The 12,645-nt window shown below is 35.9% G+C and overlaps 1 protein-coding gene across 1 annotated transcript in view; it reads right to left on the reverse strand.

Moving 5' to 3' along the window:
* The window catches only part of dnr1 (E3 ubiquitin-protein ligase defense repressor 1), a gene marked incomplete at its 5' end in the record, with an annotated part of 28,648 nt that overhangs the window by 1,232 nt on the left and 14,771 nt on the right, over positions 1 to 12,645 (reverse strand). The window contains 2 exons of the mRNA XM_018459390.1: positions 648 to 817; positions 1,805 to 2,045. Of these exons, the coding sequence (XP_018314892.1) occupies positions 648 to 817; positions 1,805 to 2,045 (411 nt within the window). The remainder of the gene's footprint in view (positions 1 to 647; positions 818 to 1,804; positions 2,046 to 12,645) is intronic.

A 12,645-nucleotide genomic window follows, 5' to 3' on the forward strand; every position in this document is an offset into this window, starting at 1 on the left:
AATACATCGTATAATAAATTGAACCATGATGGAGGTAAAGATAAAGTAAAATCTTGATGCTAATCTTCCTTCTGCATAATGGATGAGGCAAAGCTCGGAAGGACTCTATTGATCTTATCGCACATGAGCATTTTCCATGTATTAATATTATTCTCTTAAGAATTTTATTAGAAGACATAGCTTTGTCATTTTATATTAAGCACGAATTGATAATGAAATTCTCTCAGTAACAGCTGTTCCGTTGAACGATCATCTCGGCGGATGGTATAACGTGTAGCACAGCCGGTACGTGCCGTCTCCTATCGTCGAAAAGCAACATTAAAGTCGATCTGAGATTTCGCGTTGATAAATATGCAACTTAACGAGACAATATTACATAAATGAATTGATTAATCAATGTACAAAAGCGCTCGTTTAAGCTTTCTATTTAATCTGTGTCCAAATTTATTATGCTGAAAACGCTCAGTATAGTTTTTAGTACTACAAAGTTTTAGATTTCATCAACTTATTGTTAGCTATTTTTTTTAAACCTAAAAGAATTTGTTGAGGAATTATTTCGACTGCGTAAATTAATTTTTGTTTATATCTCAAATATATATGTATATAGTTGAAATATAAATAATATAAATATAATAATGCATAATCACTTTTGCGTCTCTTCGTCCTGATTGCGGTAGACCGTAATTCCGTGCGGACCAACGCCGATCATAGACACTCCGTTGTATCCAAATTTACTGTGAAACATTTCCTGTCCGAATGCGCCGAGGTTTGATATCTCTTTCAAGAGCCAATATTCAGCGGTCGACGCTTTCATTCCCTGAAAATTCACATATATCTCTATTATTCACGTAGATCGCACGATGCATATTTATATAGCAATATTCTGTTATCACATTGTAAATTGTAAAAAAAGATTGTTGTCAAAATTCTGCTTCTCTTCTACCCATCCTCCAAAAATAATAAAATCGTATCTCTCTGCAAATGTAACTATTCAACAAATATTGTGTATTTTCTGTTGAACGCAATCACACATATTCTATAACAAATTCAAAAACATAAAATTTAAAAAAAAACAGAACAATAGATAGAAAAGATTTATTAAATACCGGAAACGAATAGAGGACACAAAAGTGGATCGATGATAGTAAAATTTATTAAAAAAAGAATAAAGTAAAAACACATGAGACATCAATCAGAAAGTTGCTAAATTGGCTGTCACTTTATATAATAAATGGATAAAATAAAATAAATCAAATATTACAGAAGAAACTTATCATCACATGTTTATTAGCACACAGTGCAAAAAAGAATATAGGTATATTTATGAATTTGAAAAAATAAACGTAAAAGAATTCGACTAGTTGCATAATGAGATCTCGACTTGAAAATTAATATTACAAAATTTTAATAATTCTTCAAAACATCGAAACTTATTTTCTGGAAAATTTTGTTTTTTAAAATTGTGTCATTGTTGCAAATGAGCGATGTACACGTTCTTCTTGCACTACATGCTAATAAAATGATAGATGTTTTCTGCAATATAGTATTTAATTTATTTCTTCCGTCCAATTATATATATAACGATAATTATATATAATTATATACGTAACACACAACATATAATTATATATAATTATATATAATTATTATAACTGTATATAATTATTATAACTATATATAATTTTATATATATATATATTATATAACAATAATTATTTAATTTCAATGACTTCCAGATCGTCCCCGGATGTGTGATAGTGTGCGTATGATAGTAAAATTATAATTAATACTTCTCCCAACGTACTTTGATTTCCTTGTGCTGCTGGACTATCCGTAGCAAGAAGTCTTGCGGTTTCGGCTCGCATGGCTCCGCAGGTTGTATATGACAGCATTGAGAGTAGAGCGCGTGTGGCGGTGACAGCGCATCGTAATCACCACCATCGGCTTGCGCTATCAAGGCGACCAAACGAGCCACAGAGCCCCAATCAGCGACTTTCAGCCTACTCTCGATCAGCTCGAGACGAGAATGCAGGTAGAACTGGTGCCTGCAATCACAGAAGATAGAAAGGGGATGACGATGAGACAACGCTCGAATGTATTTTGCGGGTAGAGTTATTAATTGCAATTAGTTCAATTTCGCGCCGGGTGTGCAGCGGACCAGCTAATATACACGGTACTCCCCAGCTAAAGTAAGATTGATTACTCCTCCCTTCTCGGGGAGCATTGTTTTAAATCTCTCCTCTTTCCCCTTTACCCCAGCCGAACAATGTAGTAATACAATAATGCAGAAATGATTAACGATCGAAATACGTTCGCAGTGGCGAAAAATATGTTCGCAATTTAATTGCACGCGCCGTTTAGGTATTATCGCCGGGCGAGAGAGTGTTTCTCATCTGTGCGTGACGTGAATCCTACGAAATCGCTTTGAGGTGGTATTTGATCGTACGTCGCTGAGTTGGCGTGTCGTATTATTTCCATTTTCAACGTTTTGCATTTTTTTTCCTAAACAAGCTACCTACCGCAAGAAGAAGCTTTGACGGAGGATATTTTTTACTTTGATTCGCCGGCTGAATTTCTGGTTGACAACTTAAATGATTCATATCCATGGTAGTATGACTCTACATTCGCATGCATATTTGAAGAATAGCAGAGTGCGCGACCAGAAGAAGGGGCAGCTCTCCAAAATACCTCCGAGCTCCTTTTGCATACTCCTCTGAATATCCTTCAGCTGTACAATGCATACGTCTCACGATAAACATGTTGCCGTCGGAGAAGTGGAATTACGCGTCGAGAGGAAGTGAATAGCCTGTTCGCGAAGTACCAGAATACGCTAAAGAATCTGCATTAAAATATACCGTGTTACCATTTTTCACGATTCTGCATGTCGCTGTATTTCCATTTTTCCTTCCTTTTTTTTTAAATTTTCTCTGGCAAACATACATCGCGGAAATAATGGATAATCGAGAAGCATCAAAAGATTCAATTATATGATGATAAATAATTTGGTACAATAGGAAAACAATTTATTGCCCATAATTCCATTCGCACGAGCATTGACCTTGATTCAGATCGCGATCGCAACACGACACTTAAAGCATCTGTATCAAACTCCGGCTTTATCATTACTTCAACGCTATTACCTCGATATCTCAATTGACAAAGAAAAAGAAATCTCTGCGACAATTTCCGAGCTGTTGGTTCGCTGCTTTCTTAAGAGAATCCTAAAGTCGTCTTTTATCGATTCAGTAGGACTTACACACATACGATTTACATGTTACTGACACATCACTATACACACTACTACATCAATCGTACACATACATATTTTTTAACTAATCTTTTATATTAGTTATCTAAAAAAGGTATCTAAAATCTAATTCTAAGAACTCAACATTGTTTATTTCGCGTAATTCCTAGTCCAAACAAAGATTGTCTTATCCGTATAAAGTATAAAACTTGTATATAAAGCAAATACTGTTGACGCCAGAAGCCGATAACAAAACTGTAATTTTCCAATTTTTTTCGTTTTTGGTATAAAGTTGATCGGTTTGAACTACATTAGCGTTTATACTTTAATTATAAAAAGGGTTTTTAAATGTAAAGGCAACTAAAAAAATACTTATTTATTTGAAAAATAATAGGCAAAACAGATGATTTTAGAATCTCTTTAACAAGGAAAATATCAATTTCGATTGAAAATAAATCAGATAGATGGAGCCAAGAAAGAATCGGCAAAGATCCGTATTAGCAAGGATTCGAAGAAAATATCAATTGTCAAAGTTATCCGAATTTTTGCCAAACATGGTTGGTATCGAGAAACGTTCTCGTGTTCCGCCTGTTTACAGGAAAACTTTGGATATGACCTCGATATTTTTTCTCTCAGAAAATTATCAAGAGAACATTCTCGGAAAAACGTAAAAGAGGAATCGTGTCAGACGGTTACGTAAAAAATTAGGTCGCGATCGAAATCTGCGCCCGAGCAGTTACAGTCCCGACCAGTCTCATCACCGTCGCATCTTGAAATGCATTTCTTCGTGAATCGCCGTAGAATTCGTGTAAATTAAGCGATTTTCTCTGCCATAAAATTCCATTAGTAGTACTTTGTTCTTGAATACCTCTTTCCCCCAAAAAACCTTATTTAACAGATCGTTTTTCTGAGTGGCGAATGTGCGAATCAGGGCGAACAATCTTGCTCTTGTCGGACAGAACTTCTGTCTTCGTCGGTTTTGAACTTCGGCGAAATCCGTGGTAGGAAGTGTTGGAGAACCCAATGACATTTGTCACCGTACGAGAGATATTGGTTTTGTCCAAAGTTCCCGGAGGGAAGGTTGAAGAGAATGCCGGAACTCGATGAACTCATTGTTAACAATCGCGCGCGATGAAAATCGCCGCCGGAAAACCGAACTCTTCCAGTCGATGATTCGCGCAAAGAAGAAAGGGGGATGCGATTTGAATCGTTTTTGCAAATTAAGACTCGCAGACTGAACTCTTAATCGAACGTCGGCCTCGGCTGAGAGTTTCTCGCGATATTCCAGCGACTGAAATTACTTTCTAAAATTACGAAACCGTTTCGCTCTTCTTCGTCCGCGAATATTCGAGATTACCTGAAATTACACAATCTCACGGAGTAGTGACCGTAGCATCTCGATTTTCAAGATAATAAAATTATCAGAATAGCAGTCTAATCGAGTTCACTTAATCTCGATTTGCCTCGTGGAGAAGCTTCGGATAATTAAGCAGAGTTTGCACTTTGCATCTGCAGTGATATCATCTCTCTCGTTAATCTGAAATGACACTGAATTTAATATTCCTAACGCATTCCATATCGTTTATCGTCCTGTTAATTCTTGGGCAGGAACTAATTTCGTTATCTGTTCTGTTAAAATCGAGACGAATAAAGCACATCGAATTATGAACAACACTTCTAACATCGCGAACTTACACGTGGCAAGATCTGACTAAACGAGGCTAGGCTGAGTGCTTTTAGAAAGCTTTCAAGCCGCCTTAAATGTTACGAAATCCCTCGGTAGAATAAAGCTTTTATTAAGCGCTATTACAGGCAAGACTATTTTTGGAAAATTCAGCGCGATACTTTTTGTACCCGACGAAATATTTATTAGACCACATGCCAAAACGGATATCATATATCGTACCGTACTGTTTGACAAATATAACCACGTCGCATGAAGGGATATTTGAATTAGCGTGAGTCGAGTAACTCCGGTAATATTAACGACATCGTCATAGAACGTCTGGCTGGTAGCGTATATTTCATTCATGACGTGTATACAGCACTTTCCTATACATAATTCAGAAATGGAAACAAGGTCGGCCCTTTCGTGCAGAGTTTCAAATAGGGCGTTCCACTCGATTGATTGTGTAAGAGGTACTTATAAATCAGTCATACTGGACTAACACGCAAAGTGTTGGTAACTACGTGCATCATGGATCCATGAACATACCTGCGAAATTCAAGGACGAAGTCGCAGCGAATGTTTTATTCGAAAATCGAACACTTATAACAATTAATTCTTGTTTTTCTGATACTGGTAAGTCAGAATTATAAGTCATAAAAATTTTAAAAAACTTACATTCAGAATTATATTAGATCATAACGTTACAATACGCGAAGATACAATACGCGCGTCACGATACTTGAACCGATCAGGCGGCTGGTAGTTCTCAAGATAAATAAATACACTATATGGTCAATCATAACGTAACCTAAGTTCCTAAAAAAAAATTTGATCATCCCTACGCAGTCACTGATTGCTGACTTATTATTACCATGTGACACACTACTGACTCGCTGACTGATCTATTACTAATTACTTATTGATGGGCTTATTGTGAAAAGTCCATCAGAATCTTTTATTTCTTAAAAAAGAAAAAATGAGGGACTTAGATTGGTTAATTTTTTTTTATGCATTATGCGTTACCTATATGCTTTATGTATGACTCTATGCTTCCGTCTAAGAAACGAATAACAAATAAACGAAAAACATGTAAGAAAATAGAACTGTAAAATATCGATTTCTACGATAATGATTAAATAATGATTAAATACAATACTCGGGTATTTTTTAAATAAAAATTATGCGAGTAAAAGCGACGCGTATCGTCGATACCAGCAAAGAGCTGCTCAAAAAGCGTGAAAATTCGAGCTGAAGGTTTGCACTCGGGCGAACAGGATCGTGAAAAGCTCCACGACCTCCGCGGTTCTGTATCCACAATATTTCCTAGTAAATAATTCAAAGGTTATTTCCAGCCGGTCCCGAGTAATTTTGAAGTAGTCACCGTGGCCCGGACTTCGTTTGTCGGCTTTGGTCCTGGACGACACGAAAGGTGGATATAGCCGAGGGGGCAGTTGCGAATAAACTGATGGAATTTCTTAAGGGAACGAGCGCGTCGCAATTCGTCGGAATTGCGGGCGAGTCAGCTGCATGCGGATTAGCACTAGCATGCGGTTGCTACGCTGCATGCGGACTGTGACATTAGCTAGCCACGTTGTAAATGAGTCAACATCAGATCCGACAAGCCGTGAATTTCAAAAGGCTCGTTCGTGGCCGTTCAGATTTGCGCGTGGAGAGTTTCCACGCGGCAAAGAGGATCGGGTTTGGTAGCGGCTGTAAAGACCGGCTACAAAGTGACCGCAAGACGATCCCTGTGGAACGCTTTAAATTAGGTTTCATAATTCCGAGGCACGAGAAAACGGGAACGTCGCAGGATGCACGTGCGCGGTATTAACCACTGCATTAATAATATATACGCAAATTACGAAGTTTCCTGTTGGCCGAGAAGAACAGAATAGTTAAGTGAAAATTAAATATTAAATTTACTGCCTAAATTAACTGATCATTAAATTATTTTTTAGGATAATTAAACATTCAGTTAATTGCTTAAATTAACTGATCATTAAATTATTTTTCATTCGTTGCGTGACAATTGAAATTATCGCACAATGAGATTTTTTAAAAACTAAAGTAATGAATATATAAAAATTATTTCGTATTAACATAAACTTTTAATATTATACAGGATTTGTTCCATAGAACACATGTAAGTTATTCTATTTTTTAGATAGATTCGGATGTTAGATTTGTATGACAAATTGTAAACAAATTTAAATAAAATTGAACTTTTGTAGCTTAAAAAAATAAGCTTAAAAAAATAAGCGGAATCTTCGAAATAATGTGCTCTCATGCATTTTACGTTTACGTTGCATCACCTTGCATATTTTTCTGTCATATTTATTAAACTATACTTATCAAAGTGTTTTTCTGCAGTACATAATCTGCAGTCTTTATTCAGTCTTTCGACGTGTTTAAAATTCTTTGTGACAAGTAAGACAAAGCCGTGATAATGGAAGGCATAGAAAAACACGATGACTATAATACGATCTTACTTATGACGTGCGACATATATCTTTCCTATTACTGTTTTTTTCTTTTTCTTTATCTTTTTGTTTAAAATTCAAATTCTAGAGTAAAAATTCAAAGCGTGAATATATAATTGATATTCTTCCCAACTCTTCAGTTTTGCAGTTCATTTAGCACATGAAGAAAAAGATAGAAAGAGAGCGCGACAGAAAAAAGTATTTAGCAAGAATTTTTCAATTAAAAAAGTATCTTTTCAATTTCTAAACTCCTCAATTACGTAAACACATATCAAAGCAGCTTAAAAATAAAAATAGCGACGATGTTCGAGAATGTCTTCGCGCGTTCATTAGCGACTCGGCGGCCGAAAACCTCACGGGTGCTCCAATTATGTACACGCTCTAAAACGCGCACATACAAACGTGTCTTCGTGTATATTTATTCTTGTTCGTGCCCGCTGCACAATGCTTTAATTGTACCATACGGTCTTGCCAGCAATTTTCAGGCACGCTCGCCACAACGACCACGTACGGTTTTGTATCTAATCGGACCGTGCGTAATTAATTATTCGTCGAGTCGTAACGAGCCAACCCTTGAAACAAGCCGTAATTACTTTTGCTTTTACGGCTGTGACTCTCTTTCTTGTTTCCACTATTTGATTTTGGCGAAATGATTTATATCTTTCACATTCGATCTTTCTCTACAAGCACTAAATGACTGTTATTGATGAAATAAGAAACTGTCAAGTGTTGAATTTCGTTACTTGATGTAACATCATGTGAATAATTATCGTAGCATAACATATATAAATAGCTTATATATATATATATAAATAAATAATTTAATATTGTGTAATTTTCATTTCAGATTTAATTTTAAATATATTTCCTGATCGTCGCGCGGGTTCTATTCATTATAATGTTGAATCGATAATTCATTATTATCGTATTTAACCGGAATAACTAAAGTTCATAACTGCGCCAATACCGAGAATTCAATTTTGCATTATGTGGTTCTCTTCCTCCTGGCTAAATACGCGGGTACGCAATAGAGTGTAGCCGTATAATTCAATTATCTCGTGTCTCTACAATTTTCTGCCACGAAACTAACGCAATCACGATCCTGTTCTCGAAATAATAATGGACTGTTATCGAAAGTATTGAGAATCAATGAATAAGAACCGATATCGGGTTCCATTTTATTTTATGAAAATTTAGTGCGGAGGATATTAAATTCTTCGTGCTTATCGGAATTTTAGTCTTTATTTTAACAGCTTTTAATGCTTATCGAAGAGGAAAGGCAATAATAAAAACCAATAAAATTATAATAACCCACATAAATTTCTTCTTTTCTTTTCTCGCGTCGGCCATCTCGTGACTATCGCAATAATTGACTTTACCTGTTCTTCGTTACCTCATAATAGAATTTTCTCTTTAGATTCATGGCGCGATAAGCGTGAGATCTAACAGGAAATCGTGTCAGCTCGCGAGTAATTAATCCTCGTCGAAGGTTATACGCTCGATAATTAAAGTTCAGGAGCAAGTAAGTAATCTGCGAAACGTACTCGTGGTCCATGCACTTTCTTCTCGCGCCGATCCGTATATTGCGCCGGCCGCTCGCGTACTTTACGGCGTGGATCTGCTTATTATCGAGGATCGAGATTAATGGAAGTCCGTTTCGAGGAAGCTGCTACATATCTTCCCCGAGAGACGCCCAAGAAGAAGCTTTCCCAACCGTGAAAATGCAACTGATCTCAACCGTTGAATTTTCCACCACAGCGTTCCGCGACGTGATCGCGTAATGAAATTACCGAAGGGCTGGTTCAATGCGCCTGGGACGTTGTTGATTGATTTAAAGTTACTATATGCTATAATACGCGACACATGTGAAGCACAAATGTGAAGCACATTTACAAATATTTTTGGCATATCGCGAATATTGTACCAGAAATGACATATGACCCATTGAACGATTATGACGGAATAACAAATAATAAATTTAGAGCCATTGAATCCAAAAGTGCATATTGATTCTGGCAGATGCCTTTAACATCTCATATTTTTCACAAATGGAGTAGGGAGGGGTCCACGGATTTATTTTATATATGCTCGAAATGGAACTTGCCAATCAGATTATGGAATCCGCGTGGGAATACGCGGGAAAACGACGAGTTACGTGACACTGAATAAAACAAATCTTTGACCTGATAAAGTTCGTGATCCGAGTTACAGCAAGGGTAGATGATGGAAACTTGAGAACCGGGAAAGCCTCAAGGGGCTGTCTTTTCGTCGATCGCAATTCTATTTGCGTGCGCGCAGCAACCGAGGGACGAGATATAATTCGTACATGTATAACACACGAGAGTAATTACGTTTCTACAAATTCACAAGTATGTTCACGCCTGTTATCTATCTATTGCGTTACATGGAAAGAATGATTTTACCGAAATGTCTAAAAATTTAGCTAGATACAGATCTGACAATAACTTTGTTAGTATATCAAAATTTGTGTACAAAACTTAAGCATGATGGGTAAAATTTTGATATTCTGGCAATCAACTTGAGCGTCCTACAAAATTATTTTGACAGTCCAACAAAATTTATTTTCAGATCTACATCTGACTAAATTTTTAGATACTTCAGCTATTGTTTCTTCTGGAATATATATTCCATCGAATTTGTACAATTCTGTTGCTAGGAATTCAACTCGATTTTATAAGATTTTAGGATGTGATTAAAAAAACCGAGATTTTTTTATTTAAAAAGCGATCTAGACACACCCACACACATTAATATGCACTGTTATATTTATATGTGGATTTGATTTGCAAGAAATCTTATACAAACAACTATTTGTTTTTACATAATAAAAGCTCAAGCGTTTCCACGAAATTATTTTCAATGGTTAAGTGAGTTTGGATACGTAAAATGAGTATGACATAAAATATGACATACTTGCGCTGTCAGGAAAGACTTTACATTTAGTCAACAATTTTATACGTCAAGCAATTTTACAGCAACACTAGTGATTTTTTTCTGTGTCATGTGTTTATTTAGAAAAATGCATTCACCATGCAATTTAAAGTACACAAGTATACTACTCATAAAAATGCTGAAGCCAGGATACTCTCATATTCTAAATGAATCTATTACGTTACACGCGCGGAGAGAGAGCTCCGTTTTTATACATTTTGCGTAAATCTGGAAGGTAATATCCATTCACTATGGGATAATGAAGTACTGCAAAAAATTAATTGAGACAAATAAACACGAGACTACCGCGAGATGCAATCTGAGCACGCTAATAAACATTCTCCGCCTGTAGTTTCCCCAAGGGAAACCACTCTGCAGGTTTTTCCTCTGTACACGGGTTGTCTCACTAATAGCGTGTACTTTAATAACAAATTCCTTAATGATGATAAAGTCAATTTACTTTCAAAAATTTAAAGAGAAATTATCATAGAGATTTAACAACCTTCATTAAAATATCGTAAATTTATCTATGAATTTCTCCATCTTATTCTTTTGCAAATCGATAAAATATAATGTTTCTTGTAAAAACTTTTTGTTATTTCTGTTTTATTCAAGTTATTCTTTCTCAGTCGATGATGAACGATCATCTTGAAACGAAAGATCTCCGATGTATACTATAGTATATCGATATCCATCACGAAAAGAAAAATCTTTTCGTAGCGAGAGACAGTAGTTTTGGATCGAAAGAGATCTCTTCCGGAAATTCGGTCGGATTTATCTGACAAATTCCGGTACACGTGACTGAAGTTAGTTAGGTGGCGAGTATTCGGATTCTGCTTGCCGCTAGAATCGCGCTGAAATTTCAAGTAGCAGAATGGATGCTTAAGAGAAGAAGGAAGAGGCAAAGAGGATCATCTACAAGCACTTACTGACGTTCACTCGCAAAGTCTCTCTAGCGGCGTACATCATCGTTGAATTCTGACCGCCGAAACTATCTAGCGAAATTAAGCTTTGAAACTGCAATGTTCACGAGCATCGCGAAACCTGTTCAGCTTTCACCCGCGAAGAAGTTCAAGTGCTTTTCATGTATTTCCTGTTCTTCTCCGCTGTCGGATCCATTTATCCGCCTATTCGTTCGAGGCGAGTTTGGCCATAACGATCTGCATGTTAAAAGCTTACACGCAATTTCGGCCTTCCACATCGCGGTTCGACCGATAAAAAGATCCGATACCACATTAACACGCTCGTGCGATGTACGGCTTCGTAGTACAGCGAACGATGTGGTTTCGAGTTCATTTGAGATCAGGGATTTGAGTATTTCGTGAATTCGATTAGTGAGATAAATAGCGCAGTGTCCCAAACAAGAACTGTTTAGTATAAAAATTTTAGATATACAATAAAATAAGATAAAATTATCAAATTAAAATTTTCTTTCAAATTTTCATTTCTTTGAATTATTTTATATTTTTATGTGATATCAGTCTCTAAAAATATAAAATAATTCAAAATGAAAATTTGAATCGAGCATGCAATAGCTCGATTTATGTATAGAAGACAAAACTACGGAAGTGGCACCGATCGCACAGCGGATGGTATTCAGCTTTTGGCCCCAACCCTTACGCTCCTAAGCAAGATTTGAATGTATAATTTTGCAAACTTCTCCAAAATTGTACGAAAACGGAGACCACGATTACTTCCGCTTAATTCTGCTGCAGCAATAACGTCGAACATCACATATCGATCCATTCGGTTAAAATTAAACAGAGAAACTATTCAGCCGATATCAAAGTTACGTGAGATCGTTCGATTTTACCACAGAAGTTTTCATGGATCCTCTGAATTTCATTTGCCGCTCTTTGTCATAGGAGACGTTAAAATGCAATAAATTCCACGATTAAAACTAGCAAGTGGTACGTTTAGAGGTTTCCTTGAAATTCTATTACTTGTTAGCTATCATAGAACTAAAATTTTTTATTTAATTGCATAGTAATTTATACAAGAACTTAAAAATATGATATGCATTTCATGAAAACAAATAAATAGGACAAATATTGTAGAAACAGTATAACACTATAACATTAATATTATTAAATACTCAAATTAATATTATTAAATATTAACTTCAGTATTATTAAATAATATTAATATTCTTAATGTTTGATACATATACATAATTTGACATGCATTATAAATTATTACATCATTAAATAAGCCGCAATTATTTTAATATTTTGTAAAACGCTGTTCACATAATTTTACGCCCGAAGTGATTACACAAGCTTTAACACACACTATCT

Source organism: Mycetomoellerius zeteki, unplaced genomic scaffold (genome assembly GCF_001594055.1).
Source record: "Mycetomoellerius zeteki isolate Tzet28-1 unplaced genomic scaffold, Tzet1.0 scaffold821, whole genome shotgun sequence".
NCBI lineage: Eukaryota > Metazoa > Arthropoda > Insecta > Hymenoptera > Formicidae > Mycetomoellerius > Mycetomoellerius zeteki.